Source organism: Sinohyriopsis cumingii, chromosome 18 (genome assembly GCF_028554795.1).
Source record: "Sinohyriopsis cumingii isolate HCF-2022 chromosome 18, ASM2855479v2, whole genome shotgun sequence".
Taxonomy (NCBI): Eukaryota; Metazoa; Mollusca; class Bivalvia; order Unionida; family Unionidae; genus Sinohyriopsis; species Sinohyriopsis cumingii.
In genome coordinates this window covers 46,998,703-47,024,535 of record NC_142978.1, presented here as the reverse complement: position 1 = coordinate 47,024,535, position 25,833 = coordinate 46,998,703, and the positions used below count along the sequence as shown (strand labels likewise).

The 25,833-nt window shown below is 35.1% G+C and overlaps 1 protein-coding gene across 3 annotated transcripts in view; it reads left to right on the top strand.

The window, feature by feature from the left end:
• The window catches only part of LOC149776563 (male-specific lethal 1 homolog), a 44,231-nt gene extending 21,935 nt beyond the window's left edge, over positions 1 to 22,296 (top strand). For all 3 annotated transcript variants that reach the window (XM_089941026.1, XM_089941029.1, XM_089941028.1), the window contains exons 6-8: positions 554 to 675; positions 10,973 to 11,045; positions 13,521 to 22,296. In XM_089941026.1, the coding sequence (XP_089797152.1) occupies positions 554 to 675; positions 10,973 to 11,045; positions 13,521 to 13,575 (250 nt within the window). In that variant the 3' untranslated portion in view covers positions 13,576 to 22,296. The remainder of the gene's footprint in view (positions 1 to 553; positions 676 to 10,972; positions 11,046 to 13,520) is intronic.
• Positions 22,297 to 25,833: the final 3,537 nt, after the last annotated feature.

Below are 25,833 nucleotides of genomic sequence, written 5' to 3'. Positions count from 1 at the left end.
AACAAATCCCATAACTTTCAGTGAATTTGCAAGAAATCTTGTTAGACATTTACATGTGGGATATATAAGCCTTTGTTCCCTATTTAGTATTACTTGTACTAAATATAGCAACTCTCATTTGGGTTACAAATTCTACTGCTTTTAATAAATCACTTTGAAATAGGAAGACATCCATAACTAGCAAATATATTCATTTCTTTTTATCTTGTCTTGCTTGATTGGTTTTCAGAGTGTTTTTCCAAACTTTTTTCAAATGTAATTTGTTTCATATTGCCTTGTGATTGTAAGCAATGAAATGTGCTTTACACAGACAGCAGAGTTCTCAGATTCCTATGCAGTCAGCGTCTGTTTTTTAGTGATGTCTTCACAAAAGCATACATGAAAGGCTTATGTGAGTGACGTTTTTAACAAAAGATTCACGTGTCAGAGAATATTTAAGCATTTGAATAAGCGCTAGGGTACAATTTAAGGAATAAAGAAATAGACTTGTCATGAATAAAATGCATCATTGTTTGTATATTTTTAAACATTCTGTATACCTCTCACTTTTCAGGTGGGACATGCAGAGGATAAGAGAGCAAAAAATGTATGAGAAGCTGAAAGAAAAAGAAAATGATGCAGAAAAAAACAAGGAGCTTCCCGTCGTGGAATCCTTTTATCCTACACTAGATTCAAGTGAGTAATCATTTGTAGTATCCAGAGATATATGTGGTTTATGATTTTGTCTTACCAGTATTATACAATTATTGAAGTTTGATTTTGGTTGATAAACACATGGTCAGTACAGCAGCTGGATCTGGGTGCTTGCATCACATTGATTTCCTTACACCATCCAGCGTGATGCAAGATGAGAAGGCAAATCAAGTTACGGTACAATGATGTGTTTATTATATACCCATATCATTTATTTCTTAATAAGAAAATTGTTTTTGTTGTTCTCATTATTTTACTTTGATTCCTTCTGTCTTTTCACTCAAATCCACTTCATACGGCCATTGATAGGTGACATCTTCCTTGATAGCAAGGAATCTAAATCTGTATCACGTTCACATTTTCAAACCTGCCATCCCATATGATTTGAATATGTCTTCCTGAATGGCCCCTAAATTATGGACGCATGGAATATTAGACAAATATCTTTAAATACCCTGTTGTTGCAATCGAATTTAGATACTGGCTTCTCTGTGTTTGAATCGGATCTGGGTTCCATATTAGATTCAGTGAAGCTTATCAAGTAACCAGTCTAACTTTACAGGAGTACCAAAGATGCTTTAAATTTCCCATTTCATTCATGTAAAATGTTTGCATGTGTGTGTGTGTGTGATTTGGATTCTTAACATAGCTTTAACAATTTTTTAGTCATATCGCCACGATGTCAGCAGTGTGGCAGTTTATAGTGATGTCTAGCACTGGGGCATCATGCCGCAGACATGTAGCATGATGTCCCACCCAGTTACATTATCCTGACACCAGACCGACCAGTTCTAACACTAACTCGTAATGCTCAGCGCCTAGCGAGGCAGCTGTTAGTACTATTTTTGTAAGTCTTTGGTGTGACTTAGCTAGGGATCGAACCCACAACCTCCTGCATTCGAGGCAGGTGCTCTAACCACTAAGCCACTGGGCTGGTTCAAAATGTTTGCATCATCACGCTGAACACATTGCTTAGGTAATATTTTCTACAAATGGCATCAGATGAATGTGAAGCACATTGAAGATGCAAAAGACAGTAATCCTCTTAAAAAGTTTAAATAATCAGCACATAAGTATAAAATGAACATTCCGATTCTTGGGGAACAAAGGAGAAATGTTCATTGGACATGTGTTCATTTAAGTATGTCTTGTGACAGGAGAGATGATAGCTGTCACAATGTGAAATTCAGAATAAACTTAAAGATTATGTCAAGTCAGTAAAATAAGCAAGAAGCCTTTGAGCTTCACAGGGTTTGGTAATTATGGTAATTATAATTAGGCAAAGTTCATCATGCACATAAGTTATTTTGATTTTTTGCAAACTCTATATACGTTGGAGGATATGTGCACAAAAAGCTGTGGTGCCATCTGTTACATTCCCCAATCACATTAACATTAGGAATATAAGCCTGCTACGTCCCAAACTGAGACCTACTGAAAGATGAAATTTCGTCTCTTCTGTCTATATCATCACTTTACTATTACCATCCATTGACACAGCATTGGACAGAAATCCTACTGTTAAATCCAAGTCTTTGTGTGTGAAAATCAAGACATCCATTCCAAATTTTGGATTTATTTTGGGTTAATATTGATTCATACACAGGTAGTAAATATAAATTTTTGAATTTCATCTCTATTTTAGACTGTCATTTTATACTTTATGGTGGTACGACATGCTATTCTTGAAGCATGTTGACTTTAAAGTTTTCGTGCATGCTGTCTTTATTTTGTGCACTCTGTAATAGGTATTATTTGGTGAATTATTATCCCACTGACATGATAATTTATCCTTTGAAGCTATTATCTTATCATTTCAGAAACATACTATCCAAATGCAGTAAATGCAAAAAATATAAAGCAAGGGCAGACTGGCATATACAAAATGTACCTCTTCTGCTCCTAATAGTGTGTTCCATTTGTTGTCCTAAATACACCTGGTCAGCTGTTCAGCAAGATCAGTACAGATGTACCATGTATTCATCCAAATACAGAATCATTTGTGAACCTTGTGTAGGATGCTACTGGGGTCCTTTCTCCCCACCCCCCACTTAAAATCAGAAGAACAGTGCCTTCCACCACTATGCCATCATCAGAGTTTGGTGGAGATGAATACAGATATGTTGCAGTCACAGTTGGATATGCCAGCCTTTCAGCAACATATGCATTGAATGGTATAGGAGAATGCGACTCAGTTCTTGACTTGAGGCAAATTTCGTCTCACTTTCCATCTTTCGATGCTGCAGATAGTTTTGATATAATAGAGGGTTGTTACCCCATTTTTATGTCGCTGATTTGGCCTAAGACATTCTTAAAGCTTATCCATTATACCCCCAGATGCATGGGTAAATTTTTGATCCAGTGGATCAAGCATGTAGTAATTAATGTCTGGCCATACAAACCATTCTGACAGCTCAGCCATTTTAACCCAGATTCGATTACAGGGACCTTAATAAAAGAACTGACTGTTCAGTCAGACAAATGGCTTCCTATATACATGCAGTTCAGGATGGGGATTGTAATGGAAAATCTAATTAAACCAACAGTCTGCTTTTGCCAGTGACTTTGAACGGTAAGATTTAAATATTCATCTTCATAAAATGCATGCTCACAGATCACGTGATGATATGCTTTGTGCTTTAAGGGGTTTTGTTTAAATAGGAAATCCAGTCTTTCTTTTTTAGAAGGATACCCTGGGCATTGGTTAGATGCTCATCATTCCCTCCATTTTTAACTTATTATCCTAAAGTTAACTTGATACAGGGTGCATGATCATGTGATTCACACAAAATTTGTACGAATTTATGCACTTAGAAATTAGTTATGCACGAGAACTTGCACAGATTATTTTCAAGTTGCAAATATGAAAATGTGCTCTATGTGTTATACAATTTTATTAGCTGTTCACACTTAAAATGCTTGTAGAATTGATAGAAATATTGTAATGTTGCATTGTGTATTTTTTCATATCTGGTTTCTTTGCCTTGAGAGGAGTAGTTATCAAACTGAATTTGATTGGTACATTGGACCTCATAACAAGCATTGTGTCATAGTTTGAACCTTGTGTCAAGCAGGTTTTACAAGTGCACATTTCTAATATGGACTATGTAGAAGATCCAAAATAGCTGATTCCCATCATTGTTCATCTTTAGATGACAAGTATTTTTGGAAAATACATGCTGATCATAGTAATGAAGATAATTTATTTTGTAAGTTAGATTTTATATCAGTTTACTGGAGCTGTGAAAGTATTAATAGAAATACCAGTGAGTGACTTTGAACCCAAACATTACTTTAATACAAATCCAGTGTACATGCTGGATGAACAAAACAGATGGCATGCATGTCAGCTCCTCATTTCAGCAGTGTTTTGAAATTAAATATAAAACGGTCAGACAAACAAGCTGAATTAAAATGCAGACAATTTAAAAGTAGAATGCACTTTCTGTTTCTTTTCTTGTCACAATTTAGCCATGCAGGATCAAGTGGTGTAAAACTATGTCTCAAGGTTAAGATAAATGTACTAAAAATGAAATTAAAAAGTACAGATATTTATTTGATCAAAATATCTGTTTTAATAGGATTCAGATGGACATTAAAGGTCATTGAAAGTCATAGAGATATGAACAGCTCAATTCAAGGCCTGAAAGTAATTATTATTTTTCCAAGGTCATAGAAGGTCATGGAATTATAAAGACATGGTTATATATAAAAATATGATTGAGTCATTTATTTTACATTGTTTGATGATTTGAAGTATGGTTTGATTTTTTTCTTCATATGTTAGCGATTCCACTATGTTATAATCCACATGATGTAATCAGATACGCATAGTACCCCTTTCACATGATGTCAGTAACACTCTTTCACTTCATGAAGTTTAATTGGCACATTGGGTCCTAGAAAAGACCTTCTGTCATAGCTTGAATCAAGCATCAAGGAAGTTTTACAAATACCTGTTTAAAATTCGGGCTGTGTAGAATATCCAAATGGGCTGAATCTGAGTGCAGTTCATCTTCTTCTTGTTGTAGGATTTAATGCAATTTTTCAGCACAAGATAGGCTATACATGGCAGCCAGTATAAATGGTTGAGTAAGAACCTGGAAAACCCCAGGAAGAACCACCAACCCATGAGAAGCTACTGGCAAACTTTCTCACATACCCAAGTTGGACAAAACTGAGACTTGAACCCATGCAGACAGAGATGAGATGGCAATGATCTGTAACAGTGCATGCTTTAGACCACTTGTCCACTCAGTGCCCCCAGGTCATCTTGATTTTGTTTGGCAAATACTGACTGATGATAGTGATGGCAGTTTATTTTTAAGGTTACAAGTTACATCAGATTATTGGTTGTTGTTGTTGTTCTAGGGTTTAACGCCATTTTTCAGCACAAGATTAGCTATACATGGCAGCCAGTATAACTGGTGGAGGAAGAACCCTGGAAAACCCAGGGAAGAACCACTGACCCATGTGAAGCTACTGTCAGGCTTTCCCACGTACCCATGCTAGCCGAGCCTTGGACTTGAACCCACTCAGACAGAGGTGAGATGGCAGTGATCCTGAATGGTGAGCGCTTTAGATAACTCAGCCACTCGGGGCCCCGTCAGATTATTGGAAAAAGTATTAAAAGTTAGAATTTCAACAGATGCTTCTTGACTGCAGTTAAGCTTTGAATTAAGTGGGTTGCGCATGTAATCAGAACCAGAACTGATGTCAATTTGAATACTTGAAAATATGCTACACTGCAAATGTATGTCAACTTTTTACCAAAATCAACACAACTTGTAACAGATAACATTTGTTTTCTTTAGGAGTAAATCAGTGCAGGTTAATTCCAATGTACAATTGGGAATGAATTACCGCCAAATTATCCTAAATAGGAAAAGCATGGCGATACATGTTTTCACTATTTTTTTTATTATTAACCTGAAGATAACACAGATATCGCACATTTATTTAGTTTATGGTATAAAAAGTGTTCACATTTTTTACTTGTTTGTCGAAACCTTTTATAGATCTCTAAAAATCCAGAAATTTTGACTACATGCAATTTTTACATTTCGGTTTTAATCAGCTTTTGGTGTAACATTATAATATTTATGAGTGAAAAATAATATAATCATTAGATCCCAGTAAATCAAAAAAGTTAATAGTTTTTAAAATACCTCAAGCATAGCTACATACATGTATAACCAAATATGGGTTCAGATAAATTTAATAAGTAATTTAAACATAAAATTAGGAAGTAAATATATTTGTTTGATCAAAATACCTCTCTCTGAACAACCAGTCTGTAGCATTAATGAATGTACAAAAAAAATCCTAGCACAGCATTATGGAACAGATAGGAAATCTGGCATTACAGTCAGTAAAGCACTGATTCTAGAAAGTAAAAGCTAGGCGGATGGGCTTAAGTTAGTAAAAAATCTTATTTTGGATTAAAGTATCGAAAAGATATTATCCATGAGCTGTGAAAAATTGTTCATAATAACCATAATGAACAATATCCAAACTTGTTCCAGCTGGTAAGCCAGCTATGTATATGCCCCATCAGCAGGGGCATCTCAGCACAGAACAATTTTCAAACACTGATGAAGTACAGATTAAGCTCAGAAAAATTGACAGCGGCAACAGCTTTTAAAGATTTTGTTTCCAGTAAGACTCTCCAACAGTGTGTAGCTAGGATAAATAGAGATGGATATTGAAGTGGTAGGTAAATAGTGAACTATGGCCATTTCCTCCTCCTCCGTATCTCTTTTTACTACCCCCTTATTTTCATAACAAGTGGGATGGCCACCCACCCACCTCATCCCCACACACACATTAGATAAAATCCAGGCATTAACTTTGAAGTGAAAGCTCTGGAGTTGCAGCTGGGGAAGATAGTATAGAAGGTAAAGAGCGATTTTTGACATCCGAATCCAATTACAATTACTTCGTTTATAAATATCATTTCCTTTTCATATTTTATTACATTTATTTCTTTAATGTTTAAATTAATAACTAAAGCAGAACACTTGATCCTGTGAGTAGTCATTGAAAACTGATAATTGAAAAGTCACTGAATTTCAATTCTTGTGATCTATATTAGATCTTAATTTAGGGGTGAAATGATTCATCGACATATTGATATGTTTGCTGGAATAATACATATTGATTAAAGAGAAGGAGAATTGATACAAAACAATACTCACCGTGTATGTTATTTTAGTTTTCAGCTGTTATGAATAATTATTATTAGTTCGCGTTCTTATTATTTAAATATATAATTCATCTGTTACAGCAATTGCAGTCCTAGGCACTCAGTTTTTATTAGAAAAATAAAAAAAGATGATAAAGAATACTCGCTCGCCATATGCAAATTCGAACAAAGTGACATGGTTCATAATCTGTCCCCACCCCTAATTCCATGCTAATTATCTTATCCCAGCAGCATGTTCTGCATAAAGGATACATTCCAAAGTTTCTACACTGAATTTGATCTTGTCTACTTTGGTCAGTTCGAAAGCTACACTACTGGTGTGTCACATGGTGAAATATGTTAAGTTAAATCTTACAGGTAGTTACTTTTTAGGGGCAGGGTTAAGTAATAACTAACAATCAGCAATCATTATAGCTTATTGCCTGAGTGACAGACAGGAAGTACTAGCAAAGTAACGGAGAAAATTCGCTCTGAAGTCATTTATATATAAAGTACTTAAACAGATACTGCCAGGCTGTGCGATTGTGTGAATCATGCAAAATATGTATGTAAATCACACACTTGGAGAACGGTGATGTGTGAGAACTCTCGCAAATTATTAGAAAGTCCTGCACATGAAAATGTGCTCAACGAAATATACCATTTTTATTGAACCATTCTTGTCGTGAATACCTAGAAAGCCTAAAATGTCTGATTCCCGGTGTGGTTCATTACATTTTTGTTCACCAGATGTTGGCTGGTGATAGTGATGATGGCAATAATTTTTAAAGTTATCTAGTATATTGGACCTGGGAAATTGTTAATGGAGATTCTAGTGAGTGATTTTGAGCCCAAAACTGGTCTTAAATACGAGTCAGATGTACATGTTGGATGTATCACTTGTATCTAACTATTTGTTATGCATTTTCTTAATTTGTCTATAATTATTCATTGAAAATTGCCATATAATAAAAACCAGGAGTTGTACATGATGTTTTGTAAATTATTATTCTAGCCTGGATAGTTGAGATGGGGCACTTAACTTGAAAATCATGTATTTCCTTAACTTGTTTGCACTTACTCGTTTTAGCTGGAACTAAACTGGAATGGGCAGTTATTGAAATGACAGGTTGATTGTGTAACGAAACCTGTTGTAGAGTTCATTGTACTATGTGACAGTGCTTGTAGGTGATTTTGAGCAGATTCAGTGCTAACATTTACTTGATTTGTACTGCTTGAGTTTGTAGTGGTCATTTTAACATTTTCTTGATTAGTACCACTTGAGTTTGTAGGGGTCATTTGAACATTTACAGTTGCATGAGATAGCATTGCTGAAGAGTCTTGAGCAGACAATGCTACATTTGAACATACATTGGAAAGAATGTTGCTAATTTGTTGTTTATGTTGAGTGCTGGGCCTTGTGTATGGTTTCAATGATAGTTCATTGGAGTGGTCAGACAAAGACATAATGTGCCTAGCTGGAAGGTTGGCATCTGTCATTGCATTCAAACCTGTGGCACGAAGAGAGTGAGCAGTATATCTTGCAGATATACGGGCATTTTTGCATAAAACAGCTAAATTGTCTCTTTCCAACACATATCTTTTTGTGTACCATATTTGACACAATTAGGGATTTTCAAAAGCATTTTTACCAGTGTGACAAAACAATGATTCAGCTTTTGGATTAATGCGTGTGAGGTAGTATTTTACTGACCTGACTGGGCAGTTTTGACCACCAGTTGCATACATTCTCTTGTCAGAATTTTCCTCCTTAGCATTTAAATCTCCCTGATGATTTTTTTGCATAGTTTGATGGGTCAGAATGACATATTCAGCCCCTGTTTCATCACACCTGATTTCAAGACTGTTGGGTGTTAATTGACTGTGAAATTGTAATCAACGAGTAACATAGTGGATGGACAGATATAACCAAATCCTGTATCTGAGTGTGATAGGGTTATCTTGCATAAGGTACTTATTGATTTCATACACGTCTGATGGTGGAGTAATGGGTTTGTGTTGAGTTGATCTTGATAAACCATTCTTTGTGTTAAACTTTAATTTTCCATTTAACATGTCATTTGCTTTTCTAAACTCAGGGTCTGTAACAATATTGATTTGACGACCACATTCAACCTGCATGTAGCGATTAATAGCAGCACGGACATTTTTTAATGTGTTTTTATGGTATTCCTCAGCTTGGGCTTCAGGGAGCATCCTCTTTCTTGTTGCGGTGACCTTGGGGGCTGCTTCGGCATAAAATATGGCTAACATTTGGGCCAAATGTGAAGACTCAGCTGACTTCAGATCAATCTCAATATTCTTCTCTTTGTACCATTCTGAAATTCATGTTTTTCAGCTTGGTAATATCTAATTTTTTAACATTTAAAATATTTAGATCTTTGGGAAGAATCATTCATGCATTTCTTCTTTTCATTTTTTTTTATTATTTACTATTATATAAAAGATTGGTTACATTTTTAGGCTGTCACAAGTATTACTTTAAAGATAAAGTACATCTTATTCACTGCAGAGCAAGTTAAGTCTCATTTTTATAGAAAAAAATGGCATGAATGATTTATAATTATTTTTTGTTGTTTCTTTTTGCATAAAAATTAACAAAATAATGCCTTTTCATAACATAATTTAAGAAAATAATAAATAAGAGCAAATTAAGTATCAAGCAATGTTATTTTAAACTTACATTGATGAACAGTCCAATATACTATTACTAATTATTATTATTATTATTATTATTATTATTATTATAATTGTTGTTGTTGTTGTTAATTTATTATGATTATTAAATGAATAAATAAATCTACCTGCGAAAGTGTTGTAGCCCCATTGAGTATTTTACTTCGTAGACTTTGAGTACCGCTGTTCAGATATGTTTAAGAGATCTTCCTCTTTAAGTGATTTGAAGCGTTTTGGTTTGTGGTCATCCTTGTTATCAAATGGGAACGGGACTGGTGTTGGTTCATTCAAACTAAATGGTAACTTACTTTGTGATTCTTCCACTTCAGAAGGCTCGTCAGATATGGATGGGTCAAAATTTTCAATATCTTCCTGCATATAATCTATCTGATAAGGCAAAGTTAGCGAAAAATCTCCAAATTCTGACATATCAGTTTCAGCGTTGGATAGTTATAAATACCGTATACTGGTGACCTTGACCTAGCGCATTTCAAACATTTTTATCCATATTTTTAACAAATTTCCCCAAAGAAAGAATGATTTTATTCATAAAAGATGAGAATTATCGGTTGCTTTAGTCTTTAAGATTTAATTCTTTTTGTTTAAATTGTAAGAATGTTCTTTTCCTTTATTGCTTACATCGTGTCTGCCTTCACTAGCAGTGTTTATATTATGCTGTACACTTGACTCTATTTATAGAAGTGGGTATTCTTAGAAAAGTAGTTCTCCTTACAGCTCATACAGAAATGAACGCAATTCATTTTGATCACGTGGTAAGATTCTGACCAATGGAAATGTTACTTTCCTGTACCAGCTACTGGCATTGCAATTATGCAGCATAATATCCTACCCAGTCACATTATCCTGGCACCAGACCAACCTGTCCTAAGACTGACCCCTTAATGCTGACTGCCTAGCGAGGCAGCTGTTAGTACCATTTTTGCAAGTCTTTGGTATGATTTGACCGCAGTTTGAACCCGCAATTTATCACATCCAAGGTGGACGTTCTAACCTCTGGCCAATGAAGTGGTTGAAGTGTTTTGCAAATATTGAACTGTGGATGTTTCCTCCACCCATTCATTATGTTCCACTTCCCCCTTATTTTTGAAAAATCTCCTAACCATTTTGCTCAGCTTAAAAACTGGCAATAACTATAGGTGGAAATGGGCAAGAGTTATTTCCCTGTCTATATGATCTTCACAGAAATGTTCATCTTTTAGTAGGGCTGGATTCAAGATGTAGTAGGCTTATATTCCTAATGTTAATGTGATTAGGTAAGTATGCTAGAAGAAACATAATTTATTATAAAATTTGCTTTCTTTTATGGTTCATTTGATGCAATTTCTGCTTAATTAGGCAAAATTACAATTTTTAATTATATTTTTCCTTTCATGACAGTAAAATTTATAGAAGTGGATGAGAGAATATCTGTTACAGCATTTGGGCATTCCATACCTTTAATTCATACAGAGTAAGTACATTTGATATTGCTAACACATTTAATAATCAAAGATTTCCTGATATATTTCAATACTGTCACCTCATATGTTCTATTATTGGGAACTATTCAACAGTGATGTTTAGTATCCAAGCACTACATCTCTCTGCACATTACTGCAGGAGAAAACTGTTTTCCCAGGTGAGAAGGCTGTAATTGATAAGGTATTTAACATGATGATGTGAAATGATCTGATCTTAGTATATGGCTGGCATAGGTATAATGACTAGCCAGATTTAGTATCCTTAGTCAGTGAAAAATGTAAATGGTCACAAAATAAACCCATGTATTTAGCCAGTCAGACCTTGATAGTTTACCATGTGATACACTATTTTCAGTTAAGGTCTCGATTTAATTGGATCAAATATTTGAATGTACTCATTTATATTCTCGTTTGTAAGTCTTGTCTTAATACAAACAAAATAGATGCTAACCTGCTTTCTCATAATGCACCAGCAAATCAGGGTTTATGTTGATTGTTATACCAGTTGCACCCAACAAACTGCATAGATTTAGGTTTATTTTAAGTTTTTATTTTATGCAACAACATATATGGGTACATGCAGTTTACAGCTGTACTTGACTTACATATAGTACAGTATTTACCGTATATATTGGAGCACCATATTTGTTGGGACACCATAAATTAATTTTTTAAATAATTTTATTCACTGTATGTTCTGAAACATGTCATATTTTAAAGTCGTAAGTTGTGGGACGCCTTTTAAATCATTGAAATACATGTCAGAAAATACACTCAGACTTAAATTTTATTTTGAAATATTTTTAACTGTGTACCTGAGATAACATTATTTGATCTACTGCAGCATTGTCTCTTCAGCCGAGCTCTTTTCCTGCACATATATGATCCATCCTTTTGGAGCATGAATATGTTTTAGCTTCCTAATGCAGTAAAAATTTATCATTGGCAGCTCCTGAAGTGGAAACTACAAGCAGGGGTAATGCTACCAGGTGAAGTAGGTGACTGAGTTGCCTAAAAAAAAGTTAAAAATGTTGCCTTCAGTTAGGAAAGCAAAAATTACACTGGCCTGTGATTTTTGTAAGAGGTACATTTACTGTTAGAAGATTCTGAGATACTCACTTGCCTTAAGTCAGGTTAGTTCTAGTGTTCACTCTTGTGTTGTAGTGAAATGTATTGATCAAGCCATCAAGTAGCTAATGTTGATATCAGTTACTCTAACAAACTCATGCACATTCACAGGCATGTGTTTTCATAGCTGAGTGACCATTAGCCCTTTCTCAAGGAAGTTAGCAACTATCACTGCCCAATTTCTGCATATTATCCTTTGATGATAAAAACATACAAACTTACGTTTTGAAACAGTAGTATGTAAATAGCAATTGTATTTTAAGAGCATTATAGTTATCTGGATATTTTAACAGCCTCTTGTACACTATTTTGACATAAAGTTAGTTTGAAACTGAAAGTGAACCAGAGGCGGGGAATAATGATGGACATTACTGTGTCTGAGATGTTCCAGTTTATTAGATTGTCTGTTTTCATTAACATTTGGACAAATATATTCATAAAAATATACAGTTCATAGAAAGAAAAGCCTAGGTATTATGTTATTGAATATTTAGCTTTAAAATGCAATTATGTAGGTCAGAAACATTTGGGACAATGATGTGGTTGAAGTGCTGTAAAGTCAAGCTTGTTTTTTGAGTTAACTCTTAGTTGTGAAAACATGGAGAAAAAGCAGCAGAGCAAATACTGTTTAACCAATGCGTAAACATTCTACAAGTACATAGACAAATAATAAAATCATAAATATGCAGTCCTATCATTGGCCTGTTGTTATGAAGCTATATAAGTGTTTGTTTATCAATTTTATTGCAACGTGTGATTGGGGGGGGGGGGGACAAATTCAACACAAATTTTATTTTGTAAATCTTGTGACGTATGACCTAGGCAAAAAAAGGTTTCACCATAAGTTCTAGGACAGGAACAAAATTATTATTTTATCACCATTGGTGGGTTAAGGGGTTAGAGTGTCAGCCTTGGATGCAGGAGGTTGATGGTTTGAACCCTGACCAAGTCATAACAGAGATTTATAAAAATGGTATTTGCAGCAGCCTTACTTGGCACTCAGCATTAAGTGTTAAGACTGGTTGGCTTAGTTTCAGGATCATTGGACATGATGCAACATCTATGGCATTATGCCCCAGTGCTAGACATCACTATAAACTGCCACACCGCATACATCACTGACTGAAAAAAAAATTAAACCTAGATTAAAAGTCCAAATCACACACATTTTTGATCATGTCCCAATATATATATGGTAAATACAGTACATTGAAGTCTTGGTAAACTTATAGGAATTAAGTTTTCTATGCAAGTAATTAAAACACAATGGATACATAGATATATATATATATGGCTTGTAATTGATATAATTGTAATACCTTGGTTTTTGTTTACAGAGACTTTGCTTTACCTTGGGAGACATCACAGCCAAGGCGGGCACGAAATAAATAAGCAAAGGCCAGTTTTAAAAACATTTAAACTTTTTGTTGTGACAGAAGACTTATGATTTTAGCTCTATTGGTCATTGACCAGAAGAGCTTATGGGATGGTCTGTTGTCTGTTCATTAACACAAGGATATTCTTGCTGCTCATTATTACTTTGAAACAAATGCATTTATCCCAAGGTCTAATTCATCCTAACTGAAAAGGTTGTGGATATCCAATATGGCCACCACACTAGCCCTCTGGAAAATCTTATCCACCACCCTGCCTGAATGGATTGTCACATCAGTATGGTGTTTTCAACTATGACTTATGTCTAGTTGGACCTCATTGATTGTGCAGGTGTGATGTTCAATATGGCTGCCACAGCAGCCATCTAGGAAGTCCTGTTATCACAACCCCATGTGAAAGGATAGATTGAAATGGGGATTTCACCAGAAGACTTAGGATGTCCAATTCAACCTAAATATAAATGGTGCCAATCCCACATCTAATATGGCCGCAACATGAAAATCTTGTTATTGCTACTCCATCAAAATGAATGGTCATATCAACATAGAGGTTTTTGCTAAATTTCTTATGATGTTTTGTAACTGAATGAAAATGGTGCAGATCTGACCTCCAGTATGGCTTACACAGCAGCAGATCTGACCTCCAGTATGGCTTACACAGCAGCAGATCTGACCTCCAGTATGGCTTACACAGCAGTCATCTTGAAACCTTGCTATTGCTATCCTCGAGGATGGAAAAATCTCATTGTTAGGAGGTTTTCACCAGCTAGTTAGCCAGAAATGAAAACGGACCCAGTATGGCCACAACAATGGCGATCATGGGATTTCCACTGGAAGGCTTTTTGTGATGCCTTGTTGATCCCAAATGATTTGTTGATCCCAGATGAAAATGGTGCCAATCTGACATCCACTACAGCTGATTTGAAAATTTCGTTATTACATTAGCATCAAAAGGAAGAAATTATCTTAAATTCCAGTCAGTAGAGCACTAGTAACTTAAAGTAACCTTTGTTATGTGAAAGGACTATTCAGATAGTTGTGGGACTATTTGTGTGGAAACAGTTTTATTTGAAAATTTTAAAACTATTGCAGTTTATCAAGCAGACAAAAAGGTTACTTGCTTAATTTGTGTTCATAAAAAAAACTTTTATTCTTTTAGACAGCAGAAAATGTTTTTTGTTTTCTGATAGTAAATAAAGATGATAAATTATTATTTTTTTATACTTCTAGTATCAGTTAGTCACAAGACTAAAATAATTTAATATTGGTCATTGAAATTCTCATTGTCTTTGTATTAAGATAAATCTATTTATGATCCATCTGTCTATTTAATGACCCATTTATACCAGTATTCCATTATTTACAAAACTTTGCAAATGGAACTTCAAGATAAGTAGGGTATGCTTTTATTTTACGCAAAAAAAATTGACACAAAAATTACATAGACAATTTTTTAATGCATTTGAATTATGCAAGAAAATTTAATTTTAATCATTTTTCTCTAGAGTTTTCAGCATATTGAAGGACAGTCTGTGTTATGATGGCACAGTTGATTAGTGTAAGCTATGTTATCATGACACGTTTTGGATAATGTGTATATGTTTAATAGTTTTGAGAAAATTCAAGTAGAGCCGTATAATCAAATGCTTTCTGGATTGGGATTGGTCACTAACCTGTTTGAAGCATTCTGAAAGGCACGATTAATGTGTATGATTATTAAACTTCTGGAATCATCAGTTTGTTTTGTGCATTGTTCACATATCCCCACTTGTAGTGGTTTATTTGATGGAGTGACAGGCTCTAGGGTTGCTGGTTCAGTGCCAGTTGGGCTTGGCTGCTTTGGGAAATGTTAAACTCTGTGGGTGATTGTTTTTACTTGATTTAGTAACATATTTAGCCATGTATAACCTGGTAATTCAATTCAGTTCTTTAAATTGTTTCAAAACTACCCAGTCTTGAAAATATTCAGTAATTGTATGCCTTTGTCACAGATTCATTTGACCTGATTATCTGAGCGCTTTATCACAATTCTGAACTCATTATTTACATGTCTGTCGGTCTATCTATCTATCAATCTATCTGTTTCTAGCTAGTTACCTACCTACCTATCTATTTATCCTTACTAACTATCTGTCAGATTAATATTTAATCCTCTTTGATCTCTCCATTAATTTTTCATTATGTTTTCAAATGACTGATTTTTAAGCCAGGAACTTATTTGCATAGTGTTCAAATTCTGATAACGGTTTCAACGGTGTAAGTAAAGCTAATGCCAGACAAAAACTGTTTTAAAGCATTAATATTATCAAATGTTGTACATAAAATATCATCTGTACCTTAATTTACATTGGATAAATGTGGCATTGATATGAACAATGTATAATACATGATGTATAAATGCTCTTTGTTTTCAGTTTCTGTGTTACGATGTACACAAATTTGTACAGAGAGAGAGAGAGAGAGAGATCTTGATTTTAAATGCTATTTACGATTTGTATAATCAGTAAAGGTGACTGGTTTGTGATTAAGATTTTAAAATAGTGTAAACTTTTTACATGCATTTTTATGTATGGTATTTTATCTAACAATGTGCTAAATAAAAAAATTATTCACATTTGTAGATGTCCACATTTCTTTCTATTTTTGGACCTCCATTTGGGGCTTTTCACAAGAGTTAACATTAATGGATGACATGCAGTCCTGAGACATTTAGGGTTCACAAACTAAAATAAAGTGGTCCTAAACAAGTCATGAATCTGTTTTTATTGGTTATCTAATTTTTATTAAATCTACATGTTTGATTATTTTGTCTTCCTTTTTACCCCCCAGTCCACACCATTATCATTGTGTAAATCTCCCAAGTTTGTTGTACATATTGTTCCCATGTGATTTGTATTTGTACATGTATGTAAATTAATTCAGTTTAAAGTTAATGTCAACTACAAGTGATGCTCCAGAATTTTTATGTTATCATACATTGTTGTCATCCTACATGGTACAGCATTTATTATATGATTTCTGTGTAAGAGGGTTATATTTTTAGGAAATAATACAAAGCTAGTGTTTCAATTTTTGTAACTGTAGTTTCTAAAATTGAATCAGTATATTTTTTTTAAGTTCATAGCAGCATATATAATGATTCAGTTTGAAGCAAATCAATAATATTTCACTCTTGGACAGGAGAATTTGAGCTTTATGCAAATATTTCAGTTTATAAAAATGCAGTACTGTAAACTTTCTTATGAAACTTGGTTCGATCAGATACACTCTTGTTGTGTATTAATAATCAATCATTAGAGGGATGTACCAGTAAAATATACTTAGGACCCAAGGAAGGCATTTTTAATGTGGAGTAGCCACCCATAGATGCATTTTAGAAATTTGTATCCGTTTGACATGAACTGTGTGAGTAATCAGAGTATCCTGGCATATATTTATTTTTTTACAAAATGGCTTTCCCTGGGTACTATGAATGTTTCAATTTATGTACCATCATGGCATTGGTAGGACTTGGAGCATTTACTTTGTCTATCCATGCTTCAAACCTTTATTTAGTGTGTGTGTGCGTGTGTTTAGCTCCATTTTCAGGCACTTTGTTGAGGCATCCATTATCATGAACACATTTATAGTTACAATGTTAAAATCAACTAACTTAATAGGTAATGGATAGATAAACAATATGAAACAAAACAAGGATGATCTTCCATATTAGAATAATAAACATATTTTTAGAGGTTTTTTTTTTCAGTGTGCTATCTTTTGTTTGTTTTTTTGTTTACATTTTTTGCAGTTTTGTGCTTAATTATTCAGTGTATATTGTACTGTCTTGACAACAGTTATTTCTCTACACTAAATATATTTCTTCTTAATTATGTTACCCAATGGTAATACCATAAAGGTATGGCCACTACCTTGTAGATCCAGCCCACCCAAGCTAAAATTTTAGCTGTAAAAACTGAATGTCTGCCCACATATGTGGGAGTTAGAGTGATCTACCCTGCAGATATAGGGATTGGCACCTGATCCCATCTATATTTCAGTTACTACTTCTGCTTGTGCTAAGTAGCACACTCTTTAGAGACCTCAAAAAATTTCTGTATCAAGAGTTACTGGTCACACTGTTGAACCAGTGGGAGGAGTTTCTTTTGTAAGGGTATTATACTCCATACATAGTAAAAACATTCCTTACTCTTTTCTTGAACTTTATTAGAACAACAACTTTGTCATGCATTATATATATATCTTTGCCATTTGTTGTGGTTTGCCCTGGTCACTATAACATGCATTCAATAATGTGTACATGAACGTTTGTATTTTTCAGTCATTTATTGTATAAATTAGGGGCCAGTAGGTCATGCAAGTAATTTTTGAATAGATAATTAAATTTTTCAGTAGTGTCCACTTTAAGTAAGCTGATAAACGATGCTCTGTAGGTTTCACTTGCACAAGGTACCACTTATGCTCTATATTTAGAGGTAATTTGTTATAGACTGTGCAATAGTCCAGTTGGGTCCACTTCATTAGTTTATAAAATGATACTTGGCTGGCTTCACCGGTGTAAGCTATTGCCTAAGCCCTTTATATTTATTGGTAATTTTCTATAGAAAGTATAATATTCCAGTAGCAACCACTTCATTAGTTATAAAGCAATGCTGGACTGGCTTCACATGGATACGAAATCATTTGTGCTCTATTTACAGGTAACTTTCTGTAGAAGGTGTAGTAATTCTGTAATGTCCATTTTTTTAGTTTATAAAATGAGACTTGACTGGCTTCAAATCTAAAGCTGTTGTTTTTCTGCCTATAGATATTTACAGGAGTCTTGACAATGGGCAAGATGAAGTGCAATTGTGCAGACACCTCAAACTTAGACAGTAAGCATTGTACATTCCAACATGCCAGGAATGTGTGAGATGCTATTTGGGCAACAGATGGGAAATGTATACATGGTGGACTGAGAATCAATGGGCTTTAGTCCCTAGCAGAAAATCAAGAAAGAAAGGGAAAGTGAACAAGTGTAGTCTTAAAAACAAGGGTGTCAGCATTGCTGCCAATGCATTTTGCAAATAAGAAAATCAGGTGAATCCTTTCATCTAAGGCTACACATACAACCCCAGCCCCTTTACCTGCTCAGCGCTGTTGAAGTAAAAACAGGATTTGTGCCATAAAGGTACAACAGCCAGTCTACTCTTCCAGTAATATACAAGACAGATTGACAGCAGGTGAATCCAGCTCAGATGATGTCTAACCTGATGGGGATGTGGGAAGACCAGTGTGCTTCATCCAGTAACCCACAACCCAACCCAGCATCATGAGCCTTGTACCGATTGGGAGAAGAAGATTGCCTGGTTCTGTCTGGATTGGACTCTGTCAGCAGATTTAAATCACATAAGGTCAAGACCAAGTAGATTTTGCCCATAATGTCAAATGATGGGACTGCTTACATTGAATGAATATCTCCTATTCTGCCCCAACTTATGGTTCACCCGTATTATCTTTGCTCACACCAACAATGACAAGAGAAGACTCTGCCTTCTGGGCATGGATGTTAGAGTTGCTTTGTCTGATTACCACCATAGTTTTGTCCTCCTACTCCTGATCTTTCAACAGCTTTTAGAGTTCCAGCATCCATTACCAAGAAAGACCAATCAGATGTTAATCAATTACCATGCTTCAGTTGAGTTGCTGACTTCTTGCATTTTTTAAAAAGGTATCTGCAAAAATCAAGCATCAATAGACCCTTCTTTTTACAAGGATGACTTCTGTCCAGTTTCAGTAGCATACTACAAGACACTCTCCAATGTTCACACAGAAGTCCAAGCCATCAAAAGAGACATGGCAGGCTTAGAAATGTCAAAACTCATATCAGTAAAGAAAGACTGGAAACGCTTCACTTGGTCTTGAACATTGCTGTCTTAGGTTCTATGCTGAACATGTTATTGATGGCAATTTCCCAGCATGGAGAATACATCTTATCCTCACCCACCACTGTGCCTGCTGGACATATGAGAATCTATTTCATGAATGATATGTTTGCTGAACAGGGCAGCATAATATGCTGGCCAGTCGCATGACAGCAGCAGGTCAATTTACATTTCACAGAAAGAGATGCATTGTTGACCAATTCCACATTCCTGAAAGAGCATCTCAAAGCCACACTCAAATCACAGCAAGAGTTCTCCAGCCCACTATTTAATGACAAAGCGGAGGAAGTAAGCAAACCAGTCACCAATGAGAAAAATCATCTACCTCAATCCTAACATCAGAGACTGCTGCAATAGGCTCAAAATAGCCATCAGAGGAATGGAAAAACACCACTTCAAGGGGAAGCCAAATGGGGATGTGGCCCTACAGAGCAGAAAAATATTCTTGAGAATAAATATGGACAAAAAACAAAGAAGGTGGATCATTTTGGCCTCAATTTCTCTGCATGCCAGCCTTCTTTCAAAAAGAAATGGAACCATTATCATGCCACCCACTGTCATTGGTTTGAGAAGACTATCCCGACAATCCATGGATCTTGCAAGTAGTTTTAAAGGCCATGTGGATCACATTCAGTGTTTGTCCCCATTGTCTTAGGGCTTCTTATGCTACATTGGTTCCAAATGATATCTTAAAAAGGTCAGAAGAAATTATTCAAACAAAGTCACCATGTTTTTATTCAAGACTGTTTTTGGTACTAAAAGTCACAGTCACTCTTTCATTTGTGGCACAATATTGTTTAAGGAAAGGACGTACTCACTCTATCCAACAATTCCACTGTTGGTAATTTTCTCAGAAGGCATGGAAGGACCAAATCTGCTTCCTCGTTTGGGATTTTCTAAGGTAGTGTCATCAACAACAAATCCATGTTCACATCTGTCACATTGATGGCAGACTAAATATATTCAGGGACTCATCCTAGAGGAATCAACCAATACAGACTGAATGGTAACTTGGTTTTTCTGTATTCTTTCATGCCTGTACCCACTGGGATCAACAACTGGTAGATAAACTATTTGTGACCAGGTTTAATGCAAGAAGCCAAACTTTATGTTTCTCCAGTCTCAGATTTGAAGGCCTGGACAGTCAAGACTTTTTCCTTTGCTTGGCCTCTAACACCTCTGATCCCAAAGATCTTTCAAAAGCAAGGTAACTGGAGTGCTGTCTTATTCTGATTGCTTCCCTCAAGTAGGAAAATTGTTTTTTAATGGTTTGTTAAATCCAGTGATTTAAATTCCAAGCAAAAGTATTACCTTTCCCGACCTGCGCAAGCAAATTTGATGGCAGGAGTTTCATCTGAACCCATCTGTCAAACCTGCATGCCTGGATCATATAAAACAGGCCCTCAAGGACAAAAATGGCATTGGTATATAAAATGACTGAGATGGTGCATTGCAGCAGGTCTCAGTTTTTACCTTTGAAAGCAAGACGGGTTCATATCAGCGTAGGTTCAGTTTTCCTGTACAAGATGGGTTATTTATTCAGCATATAGAGAATAGCCCAAGATCAAATGAAATTATTATGCATTTTGACTCAAGAGTCCAGTACAGTCGTCACTAGCATTGCGTTTGAGTGTAACTGTTCCTTAACCAATATTGGACAAGCTTCACAATGGCAGTCAAGAGTTTCCTTTCTCTAGCTTTTACCTATGATATCTTTTGTCCCAAAAGACTCAGACCTCTGGTGAGACCTATCGCAGAAGTGCAGCAAGCAACCTTCATGGCTTGATCAGCATCTTCTTAGTGACAGAACACTATGACTTCTGTGTGGGGAAATATTTTCTCGATACCCAGATCTAGGGAAATGGAGTCACTATTCCAGCCATATTATATTAAAGAATTAAAAGCTGCCTTGAATTCATTAAGGGACAAGAGATGACATTTCTCTGGGTAATGGAATGTCACTCCCTCCACCTCTTATCTATTATTCTAAGGTACTATAATTGGGTAATATATTTGATCAAGAAACTGGAGTAAAATATGTTTCTTCAGTAAACACTTATCTGATCATAATATGGATACACTCTTACAACCTCTATGCAATCACATTCTGACATTGTGTATTCCACTATAGCTAAAATATACATTTGATTTAGTGCCAGTCTGTGTATATATTATAGCTAAAATTGTAGCTTGAAATGGCTGGATTTGTGAGGTAGTGAGCTTGCTGCTATGGTATGATGATTAGATAACTATTATTGAAAGACCATATTTTACTCCAAATAATCGTTTCAGGGTCTCCAAAATGGCATTTTATCAACCAAAATTTGGTAATAATACCGATTTGAAACTTTATTTCTGATGTACAAGAATAAAAAGAACCCCAATATCTAACCAGCTTTGGATAATACAAAACCAGCTTTGGATAATACAAAACCAACTTGAAATAGTTTGTAACAGTACGCTTTACACAAGTCATACTCTAGTTCCATATGTTCATACAGTTGATGGTGTCATTGACTTTAGTTATACAGGCTCTCTTCATTGTATTTTATTCATTTATTTCAACAGCAAATACTTAGGATGGAAATTTATTGTGCAATATATATGTTTAGTTTTTAAAATTTCATCACTCATTTATCAAGCATCACGTTATGTTGATATTGTAAGCATTTACTCACGAATTAGTAGATGTACATGTACTTTGTTCCTATGTAGATCATCATCAACTGTAAATGGCATTTTAGAAGCTCTCATTGAGAGTGAAATGTGGAATAAAATAAAAAATAAAAAACATCTTTGATGTGTTTGCCTACCTTATTGTTCTCCGAATAAACTGTTATGAAGAAAACCTCAAGAAAACCAACATTTTAATATTTTTATTGGTTTTGTTGGGTTTACCACCACTTTTAAACACATGACAGACTATACATGTCATCCAGTATATTTGGTCAAGGCAGAACCCACAACCCACAGGAAGCTACTGGTAAGCTTTATCGTATAACCATGCTGGTCCAGCTGAGACTCAAACCCATGTTGACCAGTGCAGTATGAGTGATTAAAGTTATCTTTCAATATATTTTTAGTCCGCAAATGTTAAAACTAGTTTAACAATTTATCTACTGTCTTATTCATTCAATGGCACACTGTTTTACATTCAATCGATTTCTAAAAGTAGTCTACTTTGAACAGATCCACATTCAGCTGAACCAGTTTTTGTCATCCCCCATTTATGACACTACAGTAGATTCATCAGATGTATTTGTTTTATTGTAGTAAGTGTGTTTCCTTTTACATTGTTATACCTAATATCGTGGTAGTGGCATTCATCATAAGATGCAATTATAATCGCAAAGAAAAAGACTACAAGTTATATTATCAGCTGTCCAAATTTTCCTTAATAGGTGGATGTTATAATAGCTTTAACGTAACGTTATTCACATAATTTATCACTAATTTAATTCTTAAAAGTGTATCACACCTTAGCCATACATAACATGTACATGTAATTAAAAAAATGATCTGTGATTATTTCTATGGGACCTTGTATTACCTGCATATGGATATGTTGATGCAGTGCATACTACAAAGCAATATAAACCAAGAGGATTGATTACCATTCAGATATGCTTTCTTTAACAAACTTGCTTTGAAAACCACTAATGGCTGAGTCAGCACCAAACTAACTCAATTTTTAAAATACATGCTCTTTTAGAAATCATAAAATCTGATTTCTGATCAGAACTTTTAGGATGCCACTAAAAGATGTTAAGAGTGTATGACCCCTTTGTATGTCTGCATATCTTTTTTAGTGCTGTTGGTCATAGACCAGAAGATCTTATGAGATGGTCTGTTATCAATCGTCTAATGCCCATCCATTTATTAGCACGAGTTTTTATTGTTACTTCTAAAATACTTACAGAATTACTTTATGCATACATTTATACCATTGTTTACTTGGGCGTAAATGAAAATGGTGCCACTTGGGCATCCGGTATGGCTGCCACAGTGGCAGTCTTCAAAATCTGATCATTACTACTCCTGAATGGATTGTCATGTCAAATTGGAGTTTTTGCTGAAAGACTTCTTAAGATGTCTAGTTGGTCCTGAATGAAAATTGGGCCATTTTATTGTCCAGTGTGGTCACCACAATTGAAAATCTCATTATTGCAACCCCTGGATGGAATGTCATATCAACATGGGGTTTACACTAAAGATTTCTCATGTCTAGTTGGTTCTAAATGAAAATGTTGCCAGTCTGAAATCCAATATGGCTACCACAGTTGCCATCTTGTGAACCTTGGTATTATTACTCATGAAGGGAAGGTCATATTGACATGGGGTTTTAAACAAAAGACTTCTTAAATAAAAATGATGCCAAACTGCACTACAGTGACCATCTGGAAAATCTTGTTATTGGTACTTCTCCTGAATAGATAATCATAGCAACATGGGGTTTTCACTACAAGATTTCTTATGGTGTCTTGATGGTCCTAAATTAAAATGGCGCTGATCTGATATCCATTGTGGCCAACACAGTGCCATCTTGAAAATCTTATTAATATTACTCCTTAAACAATGGTCATTTCAACTTATAGCCTTTAGTAAGCAACATCTTAAGCTGTGAAGATGGTCCTAAATAAAAATGGTGCCATTCAGACATTCAGTATGCCTTCTACAATGCCCATCTTGAAAATTGTTATCACTATTTCTTCTGAATGAATGGTCATATTTACAAGGGTTTCACTGAAAGACTAATTATGATATCTAGTTGCCATATATGAAAATGATGTTGATCTGACTTCTAACATGGCTGCCAGTGTCCATCTTGAAAATCTTAATGCTACTTCTGGAAGGCTGGTCATATCAATATTACACTTTCATCAAAAGAGCTCTTATCCTGTCTAGTTAGTACTAAATGGAAGTGGTTGTTGTTGTTGTTGGGTTTAACACCATTTTTCAGCACACGATAGGCTATGCATGGCGGCCAGTATTAATGGTGGAGGAAGAACCCGGGAAGAACCACCGACTCACGAGAAGCTACTGGCAAGCTTTCTCACATACCCACATTGGCCGAATCCTAGACTCGAACCCACGCAGACAGAGGTGAGATGGCAGTGATTCTTAACGGAGAGCGCTTTAGACCACTCGGCCACTCGGGGCCCCTAAATGGAAATGGTGCCAATATGGCCACAATGTCACCCATCTTGAAAATCTTTTGTCATTTCTACTCCAAAACAGAAAGTCAGATGGGTTTGACCAAAAGACTTTTCTTTGTCTAGTTTGTCCTAATTGAAAATGGTGCCAATCTCACATTTAATATCTCTAGCACAGCGAATAATTTGAATTATATCACAGGGGACTTCAACACTCTTAAGCAACTGAAAGACAGAAATAGTTTATCTTGAATTCCAATCTGATTAAAATCAGATCTTCACTGTTCTACATGAACATCGGATAGCAGCTGTTTAGGGGTCATATTCTGGTGACCTATGAATTATCCAGTGGAAATGCAGCTTACATAAATGATAAAGTGAATCCACTTGTTCAGCACACGCTGATGCTCTTCAGCCATATTGATCAATCTCCCAAACTTGAAGATATAAGACTTAATGAATTGGCTGATAAAATTAACGATTATGTAATGACACAGGCCACCAGAACATGCCCCATAAGCAGACATTGTCAGGTCTTCACATAGAACAGTGGAGATCTGATTTTAATCAGATTGTCTTGGAATCCTGAAAATTCTTTTCAGCCAGTTATTTTGAGGGAGTCTTTTTATGGTGTATTTGTTTGAAGATATATCTGAAGAAAGCATTGAATTACATAAATAATTTATTTTTTATTTCTGAAAATATTACCTGTCAATTTAGCATGTTTTTGTTTCTTGATATTGTCTGAGATATGTTCAGTGATGCTGTATCCATCAGGTTCAAGGTCGAAGGTTATGTCAAAGAATTAGTTTGCTGTGCTTACAGGTATCTTAAATGTTTGATGCAATTTTTATTTTTGCCAAAGATTTTCCATATGGGTTTAATAGAGGGAGACAGTTCAAGCAAGATACATAAGTTCTCTTTGTTTTTCTCTTGGTCTTTCAGAGGACCAACAGGCTTTATCTTGGAATATGCAGTATTTATTTTGGTTTTTCATTCATTGGAGTGGTGTTCATCTCTTGGGATCTTCAGTTTTCTGGTGGGTTCCTTGTAAGCATCATCAATCCATAGCTTGTTGACACTTTTAAGAGTGACCAACACTTTTTAGTATTGTATACACCAGCAACATCCTGGGTGTGTTAAAAAATCATAGTATCAGATCCACTAAATTTTCAAAAA